The following is a 25046-nucleotide window of genomic DNA, read 5'->3' on the forward strand; positions in this document are numbered from 1 at the left end:
CTAACAAATTTATTTAACATCTTGGTCCTAATCGTGCGGAATTCCCTTGGTAAGCTACAGGTCAGAATATATAGGTGGTATTGAAGTCTGCGAGAAGAAGGAAAGACCTCCGACTGAATTGTCGTGCCCAAAGAGGCTGTCCACTTGTCTGATCTGTGGCAGCGGAAAACTGGGTCCTAAAAAGCCTATCAAACATAAGCAGGAGGCTCGGGTAAGCAGAATTCCTCTCTTTGTTTTTGTTTTAGATCGGGGACCAGGTTACACTGTGCTATTGCTAAGGTTTGTGATAGCAGGGAGAGAGGTAGTCGAAGTATTGTATCTTGAGTCATAGATCAGGAAATAAAGCAAAACAAAGTAAACAGTCATTCTAGACACTACTGTGAATACGGGGAATAAGATATCACGTGGTACAAGAGAAAGGGTTACGTAACAGTTCTGTTGTTTTTTTTTTCTTTCTCTCTCTCTTCTTTTTTCTCTTTCAGAGACATGGGAAATGAGTGCACTAAAGGGTCACGTGACCCGCCCCTAACAGAAGATGCAAAATATATGCAATTACAGAGAGCAGATAATGTGAGATATTTTGCAACATGGGTTAACAAGTATGACTTTGATGGTAAATTGGATAAAATGGCATTAATAAAACTTTTAAGACAGTTAAAATCTGACGCAGAAGGTCAGGCAAAAAAGCAACGACAGTTGGGTGTTCCTCAAGCACATAGGTGGATTGAGGAAGCGAATCGAAGGGAACAGAAAAACAAAAATGCAAAGGCATTATTTTTAGACAAAGAGGATAATAATGTAATAGTAGCATCGGTCCCTCCCCTACCACGTCCACCGATGCCTTACTCAGAATATGAAGCGGGAGGGCGGGCTGACCCCCCCCCACGTTACCCAGAGACAACAGGGATATTAAGACAACCATTTGTAAGAGAACCTATCGGGACTAGATCCCGAACACGTCAAACACTTGTAGATGTTCAACCAAGCGGGAATTTATTAAATGAGGGTGAGGAAATCTGTCCATTAATAGAAGTACCAAACCCAGGCAGGACAGGAGGGCCAGGCCTCAACTCTCTTAGTATACAGACCATGGACACCGGAAGACATCCGAAAAGCTACAGAAGGAATTCCCCATCCAAAATTAACTTTGAGAAATTTTTACAGGATTTACAGGGTATGAGATTAAGTTACCACTTAAATGGGGAAGAGGTAGAAAGAGTAGTTAGACAAATTTTAGGTCCAGACTGGCACATGATTTGTGGCACCTGGAATGCCCGTGACGCACAACACAGGCCACTCCTACATAGTGACGCAGAACTAGATACTAGATTGAAGGGTCTTACAGACCGCATTACTGAAAAATGGAAACCTAGGGCAGACTGGACTTGCATTAACCAGTGTGTACAACAAGATAATGAAACTGTGGATGCATACTATGGTAGATTGTTAGAATGTTTTAATAACCATAGTGGCATGCCTGTTCCTGAAAATCAAAAAAATGATAGTTCATATGAACAACAATTGAAGAATGCATTTTGAAAGGTTGTATTGCCCCTGTCAATAGCTTCATCACGAAGCACATGATAGATCACCGAACAAGTAGGCTTCAAGCCTTGTTAGAGTATGCTAGACATGCCGAAAAACATTTTAACAGTAAAAAGAAAAAGAAAACGCAGGTCTTCACAGCTGAAGACGGTGCGGAAGTTTTTGTAGTACAAGCAGCCAAAAAGGGCAAGCAAAATATTCAGGGTAACAAACGCTCTGACAAAAACTCAGAAATCTATGAGAGCAGAAAGAAAAAAGGTGAATGCTTCAATTGCGGTAAGAAGGGACATTTGGCAAGGGATTGCAGGAGCAAGGCACCTGCGGAAAAAAAGGATAAGGAAGATGAGGATTGACTATATGACAGTTATGCTGCTCAGCAGTTATCAGAAGAGACTAATGAGCAGGGGGATGATGTAAATACCTTAGAAGAAGCAGATGACATGCAACTGGATGTAGAGGTTGGGGAAAGTGAAGTTTTAGATCTGGCACTACTAAGCTTAGAGCTCTATTTAGCAGACACGAAACCGGAAGTTACACTTCTGGTAGAAGGGAGAAATCAAATTTTGTGTGATTCAGGAGCATCACGAACTTTGATACATCCTTCAAAGTTACCGGAACATTCTGAGTCACCTGATTTCATATTAGTGAAAGCAGCAAACGGACAGTTGTACAGGGAACCACTTTCCCATGATATAGCAATAACTGATCCAGTCTCGGCATGACCCAGAGAAGTAAAATAGTACTTTCTGCCAAATGCCCCATGAACCTATTAGGAAGAGACCTTATGCAACTTTTGGCATAGCAGTAGTCCCTACCATGAACGGTATGGAGGCACAAAGACAAACTGACACCTTTGTAGTACGGTCGGAGGGGGAGGCTTATTATTGGTACAGCCAAGATCTGGTTACAACGGACCAGGGGCAGTGACCGAGGAATTGATGAATGTAGCCACTAGCAAGGTGCCTCCCCTCGATACTGACCAGCAACATTTATTACATTGTACCCTATATTATTGTAGCACACCAGGACCTGATAAAGAATACGAACAAAAGTTGTTCAGGAATCCTGCAAATAGACTGATATTACGGACCCTATACTGGGACACTGAGGGCAACAGTGTGGTGAGTTGTTCGTTACCTCAGGAGTTTTGGAATTGTACAAATCCAATAAACTACCACACGTTAGCCTAACCAAAAACAAGAATGTTAGGTGGGTAGACTTGGGTGACAAAGTGACAGGATGGGAGAGACTAACTGACTTAGAGTTATCGGACTTAGGAGTACAGAAACAGAAACTGAATTGGTTAGCAGCACGCCCAGCTGTACACTTACAACAGAGTGAAGACAGCTGAATGGCGTTCTTGATAGAAGAAGAAGAAAAAGCTTTGAGTAAAATACCAAATGTTCTTTGGTCAACAGGAAAATCAGATGTAGGACTTATTCGGGCAGCAGGCCCAGTAGTTATTCCACCAAAATCAGCCTTTAGACCAAGGAAAAGACAATATCCTTTGAGCAAGGATGCAGAACAGGGAATCAAACCTATTATAATGGCATTACTCAAGGAAGGGATACTGGTGGAATCTTTAGATTCACCATGTAATACTCCTCTATTTCCTGTAAAAAAAGCAAACGGGGAATGGCGGATGGTACAAGATTTACAAGCTGTAAATGATGCAGTAATACCAAGAGCACCTACGGTGCCAGACCCACATACCTTGTTAAATGATTTGAAGCCGCAACAAAAATATTTCACCGTGGTAGATATTAGCAATGCATTTTTCTCAATACCTATCCACCCTGACAGCCAGCATTGGTTTGCATTTACATTTCAGGGCAAAAGGTATACGTACACTCGACTACCACAGGGATATAGTAAAAGTCCAACAATATTCGCACAAGAGATGGCTAGCAACCTGGCGGGGTTTTCTCCACCAGGGGGCAGCCAAGTACTACTTTATGTAGATGACATCTTGCTTGCAGCTCCTACCCAGCAACAGTGTAGGGAAGACACAATAGCATTACTGAAATTCTTAGCTGAGCAAGGGCATAAAGTGAATAAACATAAATTGCAACTTTGGAAAGAACAGGTTAAATACCTGGGATATGTGATATCCAAAGAAGGCAGAACATTAGATGAAGAACGAAAAACAGCTATTTTACAAGCACCCAGACCAACTACCAAGAAGGAAATGATGTCTTTCTTGGGAACGACTAATTTTTGTCGAAGTTGGATACCAATTATGCTTTAGAAAGCGGCTCCATTGGCTGATTTAATATTTAAAACACCAATGGCAGCACAAGAAACACTACACTGGACTCGGAAGCAGAGGCAGCCTTTTGCAGACTAAAAACTGATAGTTTCATCATTAGTTTTAGGGCTTCCAATTACCATAAGAGATTTTTCCAAACTGTAGATTGTAGGGGATATATGACGTCAGTGCTGACGCAACAACATGGCGGCAAGCAGCGCCCCATAGCTTATTATTCATCACAGTTAGACCTGGTGGCACGATCATTACCACCCTGCGTACAAGCAGTAGTCGCAGCAGCTATGGCAGTGCAAGCTTCAGCCTCAGTGGTGTTGTTTCATCCTCTCACGTTGAGAGTACCTCATGCAGTTGCGATAATTTTACTGCAGGAAAAATAGCATTTTATCCCCTGCCAGACATCTTTCTTGCATGACCATACTATTGAGTCAACCCCATATGACAATTGAGCGTTGTACAACATTAAATCCGTCAACGTTACTTCCAATTCCTGTGGATGGCATACCGCACAGCTGCCTACAGGAAATGGAACAAATAACCACACCCAGACAAGATCTTACTGATGTACCTTTAGCTGACGCAGAGGTGACATTTTTTGTGGATGGGTCCTGTAGACGAGGTCCTACAGGGAAGAACCTAGTGGGCTATGCAGTAGTGACTGATGACGAAATCATAGAAGCACAACCCCTGCAACATAACCTGTCAGCTCAAGCAGCAGAATTGATAGCTTTGACACGTGCTTGCACTCTAGCGAAAGGCAAATGTGCTAACATATATACTGACAGTCAGTATGCTTTCTCTACAGTGCATGTCTTTGCACAACAATGGAAAAACAGGGGAATGATAACATCTACTGGCAAGCCGATTAATCATGCAATTAATTCTGAACCTGTTAGATTCTATTCAGTTACCCACTAGAATAGCTATCTGTAAATGTGCAGCCCATACAAAACAACAAGACAGAATTTCAAAGGAATGCTCGGGCTGATGCAGCTGCGAAGCAAGCTGCCTCAGACCAGAAACTGTGCTTTTAAATGAAAACTACAACCTTCTGAGACTCTAGATTTAGAAATGTTAAAAACAATGCAGACATTAGCTACAAAAGCAGAAAAGCAAAAGTGGATAAAACGAGGAGCAATCCTTAAAGAGGGACTGTACATCTCCAAAGAGGAGAAGCCCATATTACCATCTAATTTATTTAGATATGCAGCTTTGTTGAGCCATGGGCAGAGCCATGTCTCAACAGGGGGGATGGTACAGTTAGTTAACAAAACATTCCAAACATATGGATTTACGAATTATACACAAAAATTTTGTGCAACATGTCATATTTGTAGCAAACATCATGCACAGGGAGCATTTAAACCAAAGCGAGGGAGTTTTCCAACACCACCCTATCCGTTCCATACTATTTGTATGGATTTCATAGAACTGAACAAATGTGAAGGGAAAAATACTGTTTAGTAATCATAGATATGTTTTCAAAATGGGTAGAAGCTTTTCCAACTAGAAATCCGGATGCAGCAACAGTGGCAAAGGCCCTAGTGAAAGAAATCATTCCTAGATTTGGCATACCGGAAAGAATTTATAGTGACAATGGGACACATTTCGTTAACCAAACGATACAGCAGCTTGGGAGATTTTTTGGGATTTCTTTGAAAAACCATTGTGCTTATCACCCTCAGTCAGCAGGACTGGTGGAGAGGTACAATGGAATTTTGAAAAACAAGTTGAGAAAATTAATGAGTGAGACTCAAAAGACTTGGATTTGCTGTCTGCCTTTAGCACTGCTGAGCATGAGAACTGTTCCAAATGTAAAGGGCTTGACCCTTTGAAATAGTGTTTGGAAGGGCATATTGTGTGCCACAATGGAAGGCCCTCATGCCTGCAGAGCTGGAGGCCGATGGCTCATTAGCTAGTTATATGAAAAAGTTATTAACAAATAAGACTGTTTTGCAGTTGAACTCTTGTTCAGTTAAACAATAAACGAAACCAGAAGCCGTGCTGACCCGGGTCCTGGATTTGGCTGAAAATCATAAAGAGAAAGAACTGGGCGAGTCCAAGGTGGGAAGGTCCGTACCAGGTACTGTTGGCAACACCCACTGCAGTGAAGATCGCTGAGAGAGCATCTTGGGTTCATTTAACCCATTGTAAACCTGTTAAGAAATTCAGTTTGGACATACCACAGAAACAGGATGGCCAGAGGCAGAATGAATAAAAATGTGAAACAACCCCAGAGACACTGGTTCACTGGCCTACTGATCATACACTTAATAACTATGTTTGTAGTAACTTTTTTGTTGATTTGGTTTTTCTTGCATATAACTACAGAAGTGAAATTAATAAAACGTGATGAAGGACTGGCTATAGACTGGCACCCAAACTTTAACACATACCTGGCTATGAAACGAGTTTATGTAGAGACTATGAACATTTCAAATTGCTGGGTCTGTACTGCAATACCCACAGCATATGGAGGACTTTTGATGTCTGCTGTCCCCTTGGGAATAAATGCAACTTGGGAAAACCTGTTATTTGACACAGGCACTGTGAGATCACAAGACAAAGTGGCATTACACTTGCCTGTTACTCAGAAAGGAATTGTTTGTTTTGTTAAAATGATACACTCCAGGTTGGTTGGAGTAACTGTAACATAACTGTGTCTTACAAATGTTATATAAAACCTATAGACCAAGGTACTAGTTGCAGCACGAATTATGATTCATATTTAAGCTTGATGAAAACAACATTGAGAAATGTGCAAAAGTCTCCTGAAATATATAGACAATTCTCTGTTATAGATAAGAAAATGTTTCATTCAGGGTTAACCCGCATCAGTACAAAAGTAGAAAACTGTTATTTTGTTTGTGGGAAAAAGCCTATAAATGGTTACCTGAGAATTGGTCCGGCAGTTGTTTTTGGGTTATCTGGTTCCAGCCATAAGACATACTGCAGAATTGCCCTGGGTAAAATACGTAATGTAAGAGATGTAGCTCACCGAGCTGAAAATACAGTCAGAAAACCTACTAATCCAGTGGGTAAGATTGAAGCAAGCTGGAAGGATCATTCGTCTGTGAAGGACAAAGAAAAATTGACCCATATGGACTTGAGTGACAGTGTTATATCCTGGGCTGGAATATTCCCAACCTATGGAGCAGTCAAATCGATTTGGGAATTGAGAAAATTGTCAAAACTTCTCGAAGTAATGAGCAATGCGACTTTTTCCGCTCTTGAACTTGTGACTGATGAGATGAATGCAATGAGAACAGTTGTATTACAGAACCGAATGGCTCTCGACTTCACCCTAGCGGCGAGAGGTGGTACGTCTTGGCGCTTATCAAAGAAGAATGCTGTGCGTACATACCAGACAACCAGCATGAAATCAATGATCACCTGGAGGTAATACAGCAGGTGTCAGCAATGACAGAACCAGGCCCAAACCCACTGACGAACTTTTTCCAGAATCTGTTTGGGGGGTGGGGGTCGGTCCTTATGAACATTCTGATTGCAATTTGTGTGGTACTGCTCATAATTGGAGCATGTGTCTGCTGCGGGATACCCTGTGTGAAAAAAATAGTTAAAGACTTAGTTGATGTATCAGTGACTGAAACTATGTACCAAGATATAGAATTGAATTTATTGATACCGAGTGAAAGTCTATCTGAAATATAAAACAAATGACTTACTTAGCTGAAAGTCCTTGAAAGGAAAAGGCTAAAAAATGAACTAACACTGTTTATGTTTCAAGTAGTATTAAATGCATTAAAAGGAGGGAGAATGTTAGAAAAATCTACATGCTGCCTAGAAAAATATTTACAATGTGTGCTTAGAAAATATATTTACATACATGCTGCTTAGAAAATATATTTACATACATGCTGCCTAGAAAAATATATTTACAATGTGTGCTGCTTAGAAAATATATTTACATACATGCTGCTTAGAAAATATATTTACATACATGCTGCCTAGAAAATATATTTACAATGTGTGCTGCTTAGGAAGATGTGTATTTAATCATTCAAACACATATAAAGTTGTGTGATCAAATATATAGAGAAATGTGTGCCTTAGTTAGGAATAAATGTACTTAATGCATTTAATTCTGTCTTACTAGAATAACAGTAGAAATAAACCTGCATATTATTGCTTGAAGTACAAGCTGCAGTGTAATCAGAAATTTGACCTTGGCAGCTTGCAGATGCAGTCTGGCTCATGTCTTTCAAGTAAAGATTATTTTGCAAAGTTAGAAAATAATAAATCTGTTCGCATGTATGTCCTCTTTCCTGCCTCCACCAGGAAGTAGCCTTGTCACTATCTCTGATAGTGCGCAGCTGGACAAGAGAAACAAAGGGAGACTTTAAGGAAGACATACATCTATTGTATTTGAACTAATCAGAGAACCTTGAATTGGCTACATCCTCAGGAGGTCATCGTGACTGACCAGCTGTTTGCAAGGCTGCAACATTCTCATGGGAAAAGGACTTTTTGAAAAACACAAACTCAGCACTTCTTATGAATTACTATGATGTAAAGACCCTGTCACTGACCACACCAGTAAGGTGGGCAAAACTGATAATGAAATGTATATAACCAATGTGTTTTGGTCAATAAAGCAGTCAAAATTCTATACAAACTTTGTGTATGGTTTTTGCCTCTAATGTACATTAGAGCTTTAAGATATCCTAGCTTTCCTGCATTATTGTTTGTTATTAATTGACATTGTGTTTGAATAACTCAATGATTTTTACAGTCTGACTCTAACAAATTTATTTAACATCTATATATATATATATATATGTATATATATATATATATATATATATATATATAGAGAGAGAGAGAGAGAGAGATAGCTATATATATGGGTCCTTATCAGTTGATCAAGTTGTCAGAAACTTGAAATTCAAATGTTTGAGCTTTTGAATGGAGACTGCCATTCAGTAAGGATTGGAAAGTTTACCATTTTCCTCAATGCAGTGTGATCTTGGAGTTTGTATATATAATTTGCAGGAGGTGTGGGGGTGCAGGGGGGCTTACCACACTGCACAAACTAAAAAAAATGATAGACTTTGTAGGGGTTTTTTTATGTTTGAGTTTTCAGAAACGTGATTATATCATCTCAGCAATATGATTTATTTTCTGAAAACTCGATCATCTGACATAGACCCATGTTTGTGTGTGTGTGTGTGTGTGTGTGTGTGTGTGTGTGTGTGTGTGTGTGTGTGTGTGTGTGTGTGTGTGTGTGCATGTGTGTGCGAGTGCATGTGTGTGTGTGGGTGTGTGGGTGTGTGTGCTTGGCTTGTATGTGTGTGTGTGTGTGTGTGTGTGTGTGTGTGTGTGTGTGTACATACATACACACACACACACACATATATATATATATATATATATAGACATATATATATATATATATATATATATATATATATATATATATATATATATATATATATATATATATTTGATAATGCACAATTTTCATGATTTGTGTATTACTTTCACAATGCACATCAGTCACTTACTCTTCATTATCACTCGCCATGCTCTCTAATGTGCTCACCAAACAAGATAAGTCTGGTAATTTATTTTAATAAGACAGAAAAGAGGCAGTATCCCTTCTATCATCAAGGGACTAGTTTTCTACTAAACTTTCTAGTCTCAAGCATGCCCCATATTAATTAATTAAACAATCATCAACCAACTGTCCTAACATTGTTTATATTATTGCTTCTAAGTCTACTTATTGCATTAGAAACAATGCAGTTATTTATACTAGGACTTGAATAATAAAAACATTGATTTTGTTTTCTGTTCAAAAGTGAACATTTATACTATATAGCAAAACCATTTATCTTACTTCCTATACCCATATGCATGACATTAACTTGCTTTAATTTTAACATAAAGGACAAGGGAAAACAGGGAAACTTATTATTGAATTATTCTTACAAATTATTATTCACTAATATGGTCAATACTGCACCACATTTTGTCTGTAATTCAAATTTGTATGCAATATTTGTTCTGTCAGGCTATTACTTGTTTTACTCTTCCAAATAATTCCACCTCCACACCATAACCCAAAACTCATTTCAGTTGAAACCTGGCTTACCAATTCTCAACTCAATTATAACCCAAATAAAACCAAACTCCTCCTCTTCTACCCCTCAAGACCACCTACAATACTCCCAGTTTTCCCTCTATAGTCCAAAAACAAAACTATTATCACCCCTGTGACACATGCCAAACTGCTAGGGGTTGAAATTGATAATAATCTAAAATTTGATATCCACATAGCCCACACTATCAAAAAGGTTCATAAAAAGTTAGGCCTCCTTTACAGAAACAAGAATTTTTTTAACCAGATCTAGAAAAGCTACCACTGCCCAGGCACACCTCCTGTCACCTCTACTCTACACTTACCCTATAGTAACCAACCTACGCAAATCAGACCTTACTAAACTAGACTAATGTTACAATTAAATAGCCAAATTCGCTACAAACTCCCCCTACAAAACATACCGTTGCACAGCCCTTAGACAACTAAACTGGCTAGAACTTCCTCAGCTCTTCCAATACAAGCAACTAACCTTCACCCATAAAATACTCCATGATCCAGATAAAACCCCACCCCTTCAAGATCTCATGCAACCATACATCAGCACTAGAACACTCCGCTCCAGTGACAAACTCCTAGTTAAATTCACCAAAGCTAACAACACAGCTGGAGAATCCTTATTCTCTAACATCATTCCTAAAATATGGAAGAAACGGGTCTACTTGATATGATCGACATTTCACAATTTCGAAACCCATATGGCTGAGACCATATGATCGACATTTGAAATGTCGAACATACAAGTACACCAAAAATAAATAAATAAATAAAACTAACTTTAAAGATGCTACCATAGGGGCTCTGCCCCCCCCTGCACCCGACCCATGAGGGACTTCACCCCCCATAACTTTAATATACCAACTCCGAGATCGCACTACAGAGCAAAAATGAAAATGTTTCTATTCCACACTGTTGAGAGATGCCGGTTCCCCACTGTCAACATTTCAAATGTCAATCATATGGTCTTGGCCATATGGGTTTCGACATTGTGAAATGTCGACCATGTTCAGGGGACCCGGAATAAACTACTCACTTCCATCACTTCCATCTGCCCCGTAGTGCAATATTTAAAAAACTTTCATTTACTCACTTTGAAAATTCCTGGGTTTGGTGTTGCTACCCACCTGACTAATTCTATATTCTCCACTTTTAGGTTCATAGGTTCATAGTTTATTACTAAGCTAACTGCCCTTGCGAGCCCTTTTAAGCCTAGCCAATAATCCCTTGTGAGACTCAAACCCTGCACCTTGGGTTTGTAAGGCAAACAGCTTAGCCATTAAGCCACACTCCCAACTGGGAGGTGGCTTTTATACACACCCTCTGACTTTCTTTAGATCTGCACTTTACAGTACTATCCTATTATGCCTTCTTCCATCCCTATAAATACTTACTCTATTACCACAAATCATTTAAAGTCTTCCTCAAAAATATCATACTGTGCTTTCTAATATATAAGCTAGTCTACTTTGTAAAATACCGTATACTCTTTGATGTACAAATTTTGTTAAAATTGCTAAGGCGTCATCTCTTTCAGTTATTTATATTTTGCAATGTGTAGTTTCATTGTTGACCTGTACTCTACAATTTTCTTGTGGTATAATGTTTGTTTTTCAGATTGTTGGAGCTTTTTCCCCCAGGCCTCCTCTGAAAATGTACTTGTGTCTAGTCAGACTTTCCCGGTAAACAACTGTTAAATAAATAATTAATTCCTCACTAGAATAGTTGATGTTTCACCATTATCTGGTTATAACTCATATTTATGTTTTTATACCTTGCATCAACCTTGCATGCATTTAACAACTTCCTCTAGTCTAATACTTTCACATAATTGAAATCCACTATGCATTTTCTTAAATATAATGGTTAGTAAAGGATAAAACAATTTTTTCTAAGAAACATAGACATTAAATAAGTATACAGCTCTACAGCTGACTCTCACTAGATCTTACTAGATAAGCAACAGTCTTAATAAACATGTATTTTGAATATTTAGTTACTGCTTTTGTTCAGAAAGTCTTGTAAATGTAATATGAGCTTTTCTCCTTGGGTCTCCCCTGAAAATGGGCCTCTGGCTCAGTTGGACTAACCCGGTTAACAAATGACAATAAATAAAAAAAAAATAAAATAAAATAAATATTTGTAAACAGAAATATTCAGCAAAAAATTATATATTTAGTTTAACTTCATTCAAAAGCCACTAAATACAATTACTTGTCTACTAAAGATGACTTACACTGAGCATAAAAAGAAAAACAACAACCAGATTGCCATAACTTCTACAGTAACTGGTCATTTTCATAACATAAAAAAATCTAGTACCTTTAGTCTAGGTTTCCCATGTTTGCATGCACATCTAGCAACACATACATTTCAATTTACTCTGCCATCTTGGATTTCATATATTCCAACAAGTCTGTCTGTTCTTCACCTTTGAATGTACTACAAGACCATACCTCACTGTAGTGTGATCTCATAATTGGTATATAATTAGCAGGGAGTATGGGAGTGCAGGGAGGCCTGTCCCCCTCCATAAATTATGTTTTAGTAGGATGTTGTTGGTTTCAGCATTGAGATTGTTCAGTCATTTCAGCTAATTTTTGCTAGTTGACAACTGTCATTGTTGACTATTTAGGCATATATGTATGCCACCCACCATGTGTGACTGTGTTCTGCATTCACAATGCAGTGGATTAAGGCAGTAGAGTTTTTGTAACTGTATAGCATTGGGGTAGTTTTGACAGTCTTGGCTTGTAGTGCATAATGCTGAGTATCTCGCTGGCAAATGTTTTATTTACTTGTAGCTCAGATTATGCCCATTAACATACCCTTATATGTGCCTTTTCATTTCCCTCAATGCACTACCTGGCACTAGTTCTAGACATTTTATTATGCCTTTTTGTGTACTACACCAATTCAGTTAATTCCACCTTAAGTGGTTATATGTTTGTTTATGTGATACACATTATAGCTTTGCTAATTTTAGTATCTCTATAACATTAAGAAAAATTAATGTTCACTGTCTTTCTCTCTCTCCCTGAGTTTAAAGAACTTATGCAGCAGGCAGCCTACAAGTGGTGAGCATGACAGCCCAAAAATTTCTTTTATATACCATATTAAACTACAAATTGTGTAAAAGTAATATAAGATTTACTTATCAATTTTCTGTTTAGATGAGTGGTGCATAAACTAGCTATTATATAAAATAAAGGAAAAACTTACATAACATGATCTATAAGATGCTCCAAAAAATGGAAAAGGCACTCTTAAGGGAATTAAAGGTGAACCTCCATCATCAATTTTTGGGTTTGTAATATCTCCTTCTGATTGTCCATATGGATATAGCACAGAATCTGGAAAATAAAATGTAGTTATATCCAAAATGTTTAAAACAAAAATCAGTATGTGTCTTATAGCATATAAACCTGCTTAACTATAATTTAGGTTCAACTTATAACATCCTATAACAAAACTACTGAAACAACTCAATGGAGTGTTTAGCTTTTCATAAAAGGAAAACGCAGAATATTTAAAAACATGCTGCTCAAACTATAGAGTTTCTACTACTGCTAAACGTCAGATTACTAAATTATACCAGTGAAAAATTGAGATATTTCCAATGTCTTCATAAGTGACAGAATGTTTTCTTTGCAAATGTATATATTCAGAGCAGCTTATGTAAATCATTTTTTGCATGTACCATTACATCAAATATGTTTGCCAAAACCAGACAGCATAGCATATGAGAAATATTAAGCCTCTTCCCTCTTTATATACAGATTTCATATTTTCCATTCAGATACTGATGTAATAGTAAGTATAACTGAAATGGGAACAGTTTATTAACAGTTAGAAGCCATACTGATTTCAAATTATTGAATGAAAACAAAGCTTTCATGTGATGGCTATATAGAAAAATTATGTATTAAAGGTTAACAAATGTTAGTTTTATCTGGAAATGCATTTGTTGTATCCTCCCTATAATAATTTTACCTTGATATTGTTAATACTACCCAATTTAAAATTTAGATAAGCTGATCTGAATGGCAGCCAAAGACCCAGTCAGTGACTTTTCTGCATATCCTGACTGACTGGGATAAAAATCACCTGTAAGACACATGAGTGAAGTGGCAATGCTATAGTCTGTTGAGTACCAGTCAGCTGATGGGCCATTTCAGTGGAAGCAATTTAATGAAAAATAACTTAGTTGCCCTCATAAATTCTGTATGTGAAGAATCCCCTTGTAATCGAGTTTGCCTTCTGTAGCCATTAACAACTTTAAAGTATTATATCCTCAGGATAAGATTTAAGAATTTAGCTGGTCTGTTGATCAAGTATGACTCAATAGACCATAAAAATCTCCAGTGGTGTTTGAGGATTTATGTCCAAGGACCTTCTGCTCATTTTAAATTAATGATCACTTTACTGTGGAAGCATGTGTGGTGACTCTAGTTAATGTTTAAAGCTTGCATTGATTCCTATTTATTATGTATATATAAAAAAAAGCATTACAATGAAACATAATTGTGTTTCTGTGCCAAAATGTTTATCTGATCTGAAGAAAGGAGCTTACCTTCACAGAACAGTTGTAGTGTATATATATATATATATATATATATATATATATATATATATATATATGGAGAGAGAGAGAGAGACAAGAACACTAGTCATTTTAATATGAAATGATGCTCTGATAATGGTTAGGATCAGTGAGTGGATCATGGCATCTAAGGACCATGTCAGGCTACTTCATATTTTCTTCTCATCCTGTGGGTTAGCAGCTTTCTATCGGTGGGAAGGAAAGTGCGTGGAGTGCACAGATCTGATCTTCAATTCCGTAAGAAGCTGACATTGGCAAGCCACCCCAGCCCTCCTAGGAAGCTGTATACATTTGTTTACATGGCCCTTTCCAAGGAAATCTAACTGCCCCATGGACATGAATGCCCTCCCTCCCAGCACCTCAGATGCCCAAGTTGCTAACTGTGCATGGGTCATCTGCATAATACTCAGGGCTTTAATTCTCTATGCAATGGTGCTGGCTTGTTCTGAATATAATATGTGTGACCTGCATGTGCATGCATTTTAGTGACATGTAATGGGCATCATGTGTATTTAAAATCATGGGTTTTCAACAAAATGCCCTTTAACAACTTGAAGGGAGGCTAATGGTACTAGCTGTCCCCAGTAAAAACATAACTCTCAGAAAATAATATTTATTTCAAATAAGACACTATTTTCTGACAGTTTTGTGTAATTTACAAAATAGTTAACATTCCTGTTTCTGGAACTTGGACCTCTGTGCATATATCTGCTCCTGTGTGGAGTTCAAATATTGTTAAAAAATAGAAGGAGTAACTTTGCTGGGATGTTCCCATTATTAGACCTACTGCAAATGGAGAATAAGGTGACAGTATCTTACTAGACGTCTTCCTGCTGTTTTGAGAGAAGCAGAAATGGTACATCAGTGAAGAATGGCTAGGCTGCTATACAAAATAATGAGAAATCAGTTTCTTTTGGCCCAGCCTACCTCATGTAGCTAGTGCTGAGACAGCCTGAATAAAACTAAAAAGAAATAGACACAGAGGTGCCAGTCCTACTGCAGAGATTTATTTTGTAACTTATTTTATAAATGTCTGCCTTGTGAACCCTCTTGTTCTTCTGCTGGAATGTGCTACTATACTTTGTGTGTGTGTGAGTGTGTGCGTGTGCGTGTGTGTGTGTGTGTGTGTGTGTGTGTGTGTGTGTGTGTGTGTGTGTGTGTGTGTGTGTGTGTGTGTGTGTGTGCGTGAGAGAGAGAGTGTGTGTGTTTATATATGTCTTAAAATGTGTTGCACTGTATGTGTTTGACAGCAACAAGCTGTAGAGTACTATAACTATAATTTATGTATTTATTCATTTGATCATAATTAGACATCTGAGGTATACAAGTCAATGAAGTGACTGTAACTGGTAGTCACATCTATGTGCATGTGTGTGGGATGGTAAAATAAATTATTGTGGCCAATTGTTATAATTTCTATTTTATTACAGTCTGATATTTAAGGAGTACGCAGTGAATACAGTTGCTATAATTACTGGGTATGGGAGCTGTTTGTGAATGAAAATCCATGGTCATTATTTTTATCATAATCATACATCTCAGGTGTAGATATCAACATAGCAGCTTTAATTTCTGGGTACAGGGGATGTTGGTGGATGAAAGTGGCTGATCCTGCTGCTATTCTGCCAAGATATGTAGTCCTTATTCTGGCACTGCAAAATTAGTATGAACATGTTTAAAAGAATCAGACATCTGAGGTGTTCACAGTCAACAAAGTATCTGTAATTGATGAGTATGGGGGCTTTTTGTAGATGAAAATGACTATGTGTGTTGGGGGTGTTGCAGTATATGTAAAAGTAAGACATTGGCCATAATTTCTTTCATTTTTCATCATATGCAGATATCAACATTATATACAATAAGAGGTTAGCTTTGACAGTCTGGCCAAGATGTGTGTAATAGCAACTGATCATTTGGACAGTAGCACAGCAAGTATTACTGCCATCATAAAGTGATGTATTCTCTGGTTGATTTCATCAATGAGATACCTCTTTTGGGGATGCCTTCCCAGTATCTGTGTTTTGAACATGTGCACTCTTTTACTCCCCATGAACCTTGGATCTATAAGAAGATTTTGACTCTAGCTTAGTAGGGAGCCCTATCTTCAGCTTCTACCCCGAGCTCTACCTAGCTTAGAATTGCCTTTTCCCAGATGGATGGTCACTATACATTTGCAGTGTCCTGATGGCAATGTGGTTAGTATTCTTCAGCTTTTCCACCAATCAAAACTCAGAAGTGGGCATTGAAGGTCACTATAACTTGTCTACGGGCAGTATAATATAGCTTTTGTGATGAGCTGGTGACAGCATGGTTATTATTTCTTTAGCTTTACTCTAGCCAAAACTCAGATGTGTGCATTGAAAGCCACTATAACCTGGAATATAAGGAATATATTACTGTGATCATTATATTTCAACAAACACTACCTACCACATAACACACACCCAAACACACCCACACACACAACCTCACACAAATATAGTAATATGCTCCACACTATTTAACAACAACTCATTACTCTACATACACAAAACAGCAACCATACTACCTCACAAAAGGTTAACAGTACCCAAAAAACATATAGATATAGCCTATGTCATAAAACTAACACTATGCCTCAGAAAATGGCTTCTAATCTCAGGGGACATATACCCCAACCCAGGTCCAAGCAACCCAGTCTTATCCCAGAAACACAAGTCAGACCTACTTATTATCAATATAAACACACGTCGCATATCCAACAAACTACATGACTTTCACACATTCATATCCCACTACTCCCCAGATATACTAACCATTACAGAGACCTGGCTAAAACCTGCCACACAAAACAAAGACATTCTTCCCCCAGGCTATAGCATCCTAAGGCAAGATAGAGGTGCCAAAAAGGGAGGTGGAGTTGCAATCTTATTTAAAAATACACTCAACCGCCAACCACTAAATACCCCATTTCCCAAATTCCAGAATGCAGAGACATTAGGCTCTGTTATGTCCCTTAAAAACAAAAAGAAAAAAAACATCCTCTGTAGTTATATTCCTCCAGGAAATAACTCACCAATAATAGAAGAGATACTACAATGGGCCGCAAGAAACCATCCTGCTAGGTGACCTAAACTTAGACTGGCTAGCCTGCAACTCCAACAACCCCTTGAACCATATTAACTTATTTGGATTCTCACAACTAATCCAAGAACCCACAAGAGTAGACAAAAAATCCAGTAGAACCTCCATTTTAGATTGGACACTAGTTAATATCCCCACAGAAAATTATCATGTGGGTTGCTTACCTGATACACTGAGTGACCACTGCTCCACATTCCTCCTTCGTAAACAAAATACCTAAACCCATGCTATTCAAGGAGACTAGGGATGAGCACAAAGTCAATCCACACACTCTTAACAGTATGCTCCAGCAACAGGACTGGAATCCACTAAAAACCCTACCTTTAGACCAGGCAGTTGATTTTCTTAATACTACTTTTATGAATGTACTAAATATACTAGCTCCCATCAGGAAACTCAGGACTAAAGTTAACTATGCCTCATGGCTAAATAGGACAACAAAAGCCTTAATAAAAGCCAGAGACAATGCCTGGAAAACCTGGAAAAAGAATAACACTATCAAAGACAGACAGAAATATCAAGAACTACGAAATAAGGCCAAAACCCAAACAAAAGCAGATAAAAATGAACTACTTCTTAGACATCCAAAACAAGCACTCTAGAAACCCCCAAAAGTTCTGGTAGGCCAGCAATACCCTTCTAAAACCAGGCAAAACCACCACCCCATCTCCCAACAACAATTCTGATAATGATAGCATAGCTTCAGAATTCAACCATCACTTCAAAGAATCTATCCTCGCACTATCTATCCAACTATCCAACAAGAACACTAAAACCACCCCAACTGTAGAGCAAACTAACATACCTACCTTCACACTCTCAACTATACCAACCTCTTCAGTTAAAAAGCTACTCTCTAAACTAAAACCCACCACACTTGCAGCAAATGGTTTACCCACAAATTTTCAAAAATTATCTGCAGAATCACTAGCCTACCCTGTCTCAATTCTTATAAACCGGTCTCTATACAAGAAACCTACATACCCCATCTATGGAAGTGTCACATATAATTCCCCTTCACAAAGGTGAAAACTCCTATGAACTATCAAACTACTGACCAATTGCTATCTTGTCCCCCCTTTCCAAGCTTCTGGAGAAATGTATTCACACCCAGGTAATGCACTTCTTATCCTCACAAAACCTCCTCTCCCCCACACAGCATGGCCAACCACACAGTATGCCCAAACCATAGCACAACCACTGCTCTAGTCTCCTTTACCAGTCAGATTAACCATCTAAGAAACAACAACAAATTCATCTCAGACATATTCCTAGATCTATCAAAAGTGTTTGATATGATTTCCCACAACCTACTCTTAGGCACACTGTCAACTTCATCCTTCACTCCCTCTACTACTTCATGGTTTAGAATCTGTCTGACAGAAAACAATCAGTTAAATGGCAAAGTACGCTGCCTCCTCTATTACCAACTACTATAGACATTAGACAAGGATGAATACTGGGTCCTCTACTATTCACCATTTTTATTAACAAACTCCATACTTCCACCCTGCATGCATCACTTATACAGTACGCAGATGACTCCACCCTAATCTGCTCAGCCCCATCCATAACCACTCCTCAGGACCTCACCCAAGAATCCTTCTTCTCCATGGAACAATGGATTACCGATATACAACTCATTCTATACCCCAGCAAGACCAAATTACTCCTTTTTACCCCCAATAAATCCAAATACACACCTCCTACCTTCACTATCACCTCCAAAAATGGGATCACAATTTCCCCCTCCCCTCACACTAAGCTGCTCGGGGTTGAAATAGATAACAATATAAACTTTAATGTCCATATCTCACAAACCATCACAAAGGTACATAAGAAACTAAGAACCCTATACAAACACAAACAGTTCCTATCAGACCAAGCTAGAATCTCCTTAGCCCAAACCCACCTCTTGTCTACCCTAATGTATGCATCACCAATCCTAATTCATATCAGGAAAACAGACCTAAACAAACTAGAGACATGTTACAATACAATTGCAAAATTTGCTAATAACTCCATTTTTAGAAGTCATCACAGTCTTGCCTTGAAGCAACTACAGTCATTAGAACTTTTTCAGCTAATTAGCTATCACCAATTAGTCCTCACCTTCAACATAATAAGAAATCCTCTGAAAACCCCAGCCCTAAACCAACTTCTAAACCAATATTCTGCAAATTGCCCTCTACGCTCATCCAACAAAACCCTGCTCTGCATAACCAAAGTCAATAACACTGCAGGGAAATGTCTGTTCTCCCACACCATTGCTAGGGAATGGAATAACCTCCCCCAAAGTATCACCTCTGCACCATCCATCTCACTTTCCAAGAAATCACTAAAGTCACACCTCTTGCAATCATGACTCTGTCCCTGTATCACATAAAATATTTTCTGCTGTCCAACTAACGGCCACACCTCATCTCCTCTGCTTACCAAAGCTATTCTGTACTCCCTATCAGGAACTACTATCCTACAAACTATTTCTCATGCTAGGACATATCTCCCGAATAGCATTATTTTCCAGATTCCATTCCTTCATATTTATGCTTTGTACTACCAATAGGGAATTCAAAGTTTTGCTATCTATATACCAAGCTTGCTCAAATCAAACTAAGGTACGAAACATCTCCTAGACTGTATATATGCCACTGCATAGAAATTTTTTGTTATTCGTGGATTGTGTTGTCATATAAAGACATGGAGCTCTGATTGTATATATGCCTCTGTACTGAACACTTTTTGTAATTTGTTGTATTTGTACCATTATGTTATGGAGCTTTTCTCTCCTAGCGTCCGCTGTAAATGGACCTTGTTCCAGTCAAACTTTCCCAGTAAACAAATGTAAAATAAAAATAAAAAAATAAATATTTTCACTTTTCTCATAATCAAACATCATACATGTATACAGGTGCCTGCTTTTTGGTGGTATAGGTAAAAAGACATGCTGTGTAAATATGTCTGACATCAAGCAACAAGTTGAAACATACAACTGTTGTCATTTGTTCTTCCACTTTCATCCCAGTCTACAATCAGACAGGTACACAGAAGATGGCTGTTCTTTGAGGATAGGGGTAAAGAGGCATGCTATGTGTTTGTATGTTTCACAGCAACAACTTGAAATATATGCCTGTGGTCATTTCTTCTTTCACCTTCACCTCAATCTAACACCAGAAGGGTGGTGGTTACAGGCACTGTTCATACATATGATGTCTATAACCTTGCAAGCATTTGGCTTCTCAGTTTATTAAGAACTACTGTTTATTTTTTCACGTTTAAAAAGTAAGCATTGTAAACAACTTATTTCTTCTTTGAAGGAAAAAAATAACACTGAATTCTTTTCTTACTCACAGATTTTTCTCAGGCAGTCATTGGTAGTCAAACAATCAACAACAAGACAACTAGATGAAAAAAAATCTTTTAAGAGACTGGATTATAATAGGGGAGATTTGGGTGGCTGCCTTGTGCCCATGACCAATCAATAAATTAATTTAATTTTAAAAAGTTTTGATATGTTCAGCACTGCTCGCTCATTTTGATTAGCTTATATATTGAACATAACAATTGTTAATGTGTTTTAAGTGGCACAGACCAAAATAATGAGGCAGACAGGAATATTCTATGCAAAAAAGCATTAAATTACAGATGCTGTGATTATTCTCTCTGTATTCTTACAGTATCTATCATTTGCCAGCAGGAATCAGTGACATTATTTATGTCTAAGTAAAGTTACATATTTTTACTGAAAAAATAAAATAAAAGGCCACTAGCAATCATATGTACAACACCACAACTTTATGCTCATTGCCTTTCCATAGTTCATTGGGAAGGTAACAAGCAGCTAGTCCAGGAATGTCAACCAGTTATAGCACGGATTGCTGCAGTCAGTACAGTGCTGCACATTGGCTGTGGAACTAGTCCAGGAATGTCAACCAGATATAGCACGGATTGCTGCAGTCAGTACAGTGCTGCACATTGGCTGTGGAACAAGTCCAGGAATGTCAACCAGATATAGCACAGATTGCTGCAGTCAGTACAGTGCTGCACATTGGCTGTGGAACTAGTCCAGGAATGTCAACCAGATATAGCACGGATTGCTGCAGTCAGTACAGTGCTGCACATTGGCTGTGGAACTAGTCCAGGAATGTCAACCAGATATAGCATGGATTGCTGCAGTCAGTACAGTGCTGCACATTGGCTGTGGAACTAGTCCAGGAATGTCAACCAGTTAAAGCACGGATTGCTGCAGTCAGTACAGTGCTGCACATTGGCTGTGGAACTAGTCCAGCAATGTCAACCAGTTATAGCATGGATTGCTGCAGTCAGTACAGTGCTGCACATTGGCTGTGGAACTAGTCCAGGAATGTCAACCAGTTATAGCACGGATTGCTGCAGTCAGTATAGTGCTGCACATTGGCTGTGGAACTAGTCCAGGAATCTCAACCAGTTATAGCACGGATTGCTGCAGTCAGTACAGTGCTGCACATTGGCTGTGGAACTAGTCCAGGAATGTCAACCAGTTATAGCACAGATTGCTGCAGTCAGTACAGTGCTGCACATTGGCTGTGGAACTAGTCCAGGAATGTCAACCAGTTATAGCACGGATTGCTGCAGTCAGAACAGTGCTGCACATTGGCTGTGGAACTAGTCCAGGAATGTCAACCAGTTATAGCACGGATTGCTGCAGTCAGTACAGTGCTGCACATTGGCTGTGGAACTAGTCCAGGAATGTCAACCAGTTATAGCACGGATTGCTGCAGTCAGTACAGTGCTGCACATTGGCTGTGGAACTAGTCCAGGAATGTCAACCAGTTATAGCACAGATTGCTGCAGTCAGTACAGTGCTGCACATTGGCTGTGGAACTAGTCCAGGAATGTCAACCAGTTATAGCACAGATTGCTGCAGTCAGTACAGTGCTGCACATTGGCTGTGGAACTAGTCCAGGAATGTCAACCAGTTATAGTAAAGATTGCTGCAGTCAGTACAGTGCTGCACATTGGCTGTGGAACTAGTCCAGGAATGTCAACCAGTTATAGCACGGATTGCTGCAGTCAGTACAGTGCTGCACATTGGCTGTGGAACTAGTCTAGGAATGTCAACCAGTTATAGCACCGATTGCTGCAGTCAGTACAGTGCTGCACATTGGATGTGGAACTAGTCCAGGAATGTCAACCAGTTATAGCACAGATTTCTGCAGTCAGTGCAGTGCTGCACATTGGCTGTGGAAGAAAGCAGCTTTTCATTTGTTCAGTTTAAAGTCTCCCTGCACTATTTGTGTATAAAATAAATTTGAAACTGTCCCTAAATTTGCAGACCATCCCTCACTTGTCTTCATGTTTTACTCTGTACCTAATAACATTTGTAGTTTTCTTGTAAATTATTGAAGATTACAGTCACTTAGTTTCAATAAAGGGTGACTACCTGTGGATGAAAGCAACTTACCTGCCTGTCGGTTGCGCATTTTAAAATCTGGATGAAAGAAACTTATTTGCTCATTTTAAAGTCCAATTGCATTATTTTCTGGTTACCTTTTGTATATAAAGCAACACTGAAAACAATTCTCAATTTTGCAGACTGTCCCTAAATTTGTCTCATATTTTGTTCTGAGCCTTAGGATATTATTGGTTGGCTGCAAATCATTGAGGATTGCAGCCACTAAATTGGGGATGAGAATGAAAGCAACTTATCCTCTTGTCATTTCATAATTTAAAGTATGGCTTTACAGATATATTATTCCTTTCTATTAAATAATTTGAAATAATTATTCTCTGGCGACTGTATGAAGCAAAGTTAAAACTGTTCCTCATTTCACACAATGTCTCTGGATTTGCTTTATATTTTGGTCTGTGCCTCATAAAATCTGTGGTTTTGTGTCAAATCATTAATGACTGAAGTCAGTAAATGGGGTGGCTGGCTGTGAATGAAAGCAATTTACCAATTCTCATTGGCTTATTTTAAAGTCTTGCTTTACAAGATAAGAGTACATTTTCATGAAACAAAGTTGAAATTATTCATGATTTCACAGAATGTACCTGTCTGCCTCATTCCTTTGGTCTGTGCCACATAACCTTTTTGGTAGAGAACCATTAATAATGACATGCAGATGACTTTTCAGACTTCATATCCTTCAAAAAATGGATGGCAATACAATACTGCTATTCTAGCAACTTCTTGAGTGTATAAGAGCAATATTTAAAAATCTCTTCCTGATTTTGGACCTTTATGCCCAATTATTATTTGGTTTGTTCTTCGTTCATACACTAAGAGGTTAAGAGATATTTTTATCAAAGTCAGATTAGGGTTACACAACTGAGTGAATATAATTGTGCTAGCTGGAGGTATAGGATGGTTGTGGATGAAAGTAATTTGCCATCTGGTCTTTTGCTCAGTTAACTATCTGATTTTGCAAGACGAATGTGCATTTGTGTGAAATAAGTTGGAATATCCATAGTGGATGATTATATGAAAGAAAGCTGAAAAAACACAGCCCTAAATTTTCCTTGACTTTACATGATGTCCTTAATTTTGCATTTATTTTGGTCTGTTCCTGATAGCATTTGTGATTTCTGGCAAATCATGAAGATTGCCCTCATTAAATAATGAGAGACATTTGAGTTTCATACTGCATATCACAGCAACTTTCTAAATAAATCTATCTGTAATTTTGGGACTTTGTCCCTCATTATGTTTTGGTTTAATCGCTGATTCTTGGGCTAAGCTGTTGAGAAGTGTTATCTTTTATCACAATTAGATGAGATGCACACAGTGAGGTCCCTATAACTGCTGTAAGGGGGTTGAGATTGTCTGTGGGTGAAAGTAATATTCTGAATTGGTTGCTCAATTTAAACAGTCTGTCTTTGAGGGACTAGTGTATGTTTATGTGAAATAAGTTGGAATAATTGGGTTACTCTTTGTTTGCATCACACAAACTATAAATATATTATTGGTTCATTGATCAATGGGGTTATAGTTGCTGGGTCCTGAGTGTATCTTTAGATGTTATGGCTTTGCAGGGCTAATCCGAATTTGTCTAAAATGATTTGGAATACTTTATTGTGGCCATTTTTATCACAGTCAGACATTGGAGGTATACACAGTCAGTGGTTAAAACTGATGAATATTGACACAAACAGATTTATAATGATGGTAGTTTGAATGGTCTTCAGTCAGGAAAGTGACTACAAAATAATATGAGTATGTATTTGTGTTCCAAAAAAAAAGATGTGGTAAGGGAATCGTGGTGTGATGAATGCTTGTGAACAAAGGTGCACTTAACTAGTGTCTATCTGTAAACAAGATTGACATTGTCGAATACCATAAAGACCACTAAGCAGCAAGCTATTTAGATCAATCCTGTCTACTGTCAATTCAACAGAATCAAATTGTCAAA

The 25046-nt window shown here is 38.3% G+C and overlaps 1 protein-coding gene across 1 annotated transcript in view; it reads right to left on the bottom strand.

Moving 5' to 3' along the window:
- The window catches only part of LOC122808390 (alpha-tectorin-like), a gene marked incomplete at its 3' end in the record, with an annotated part of 263674 nt that overhangs the window by 207235 nt on the left and 31393 nt on the right, over positions 1 to 25046 (bottom strand). The window contains 1 exon segment of the mRNA XM_044079357.1: positions 13152 to 13282. Coding sequence (XP_043935292.1) covers positions 13152 to 13282 — 131 coding nt within the window.

This window comes from Protopterus annectens, chromosome 8.part0 (assembly GCF_019279795.1).
Source record: "Protopterus annectens isolate FY-2018-M chromosome 8.part0, PAN1.0, whole genome shotgun sequence".
Taxonomy (NCBI): Eukaryota; Metazoa; Chordata; order Ceratodontiformes; family Protopteridae; genus Protopterus; species Protopterus annectens.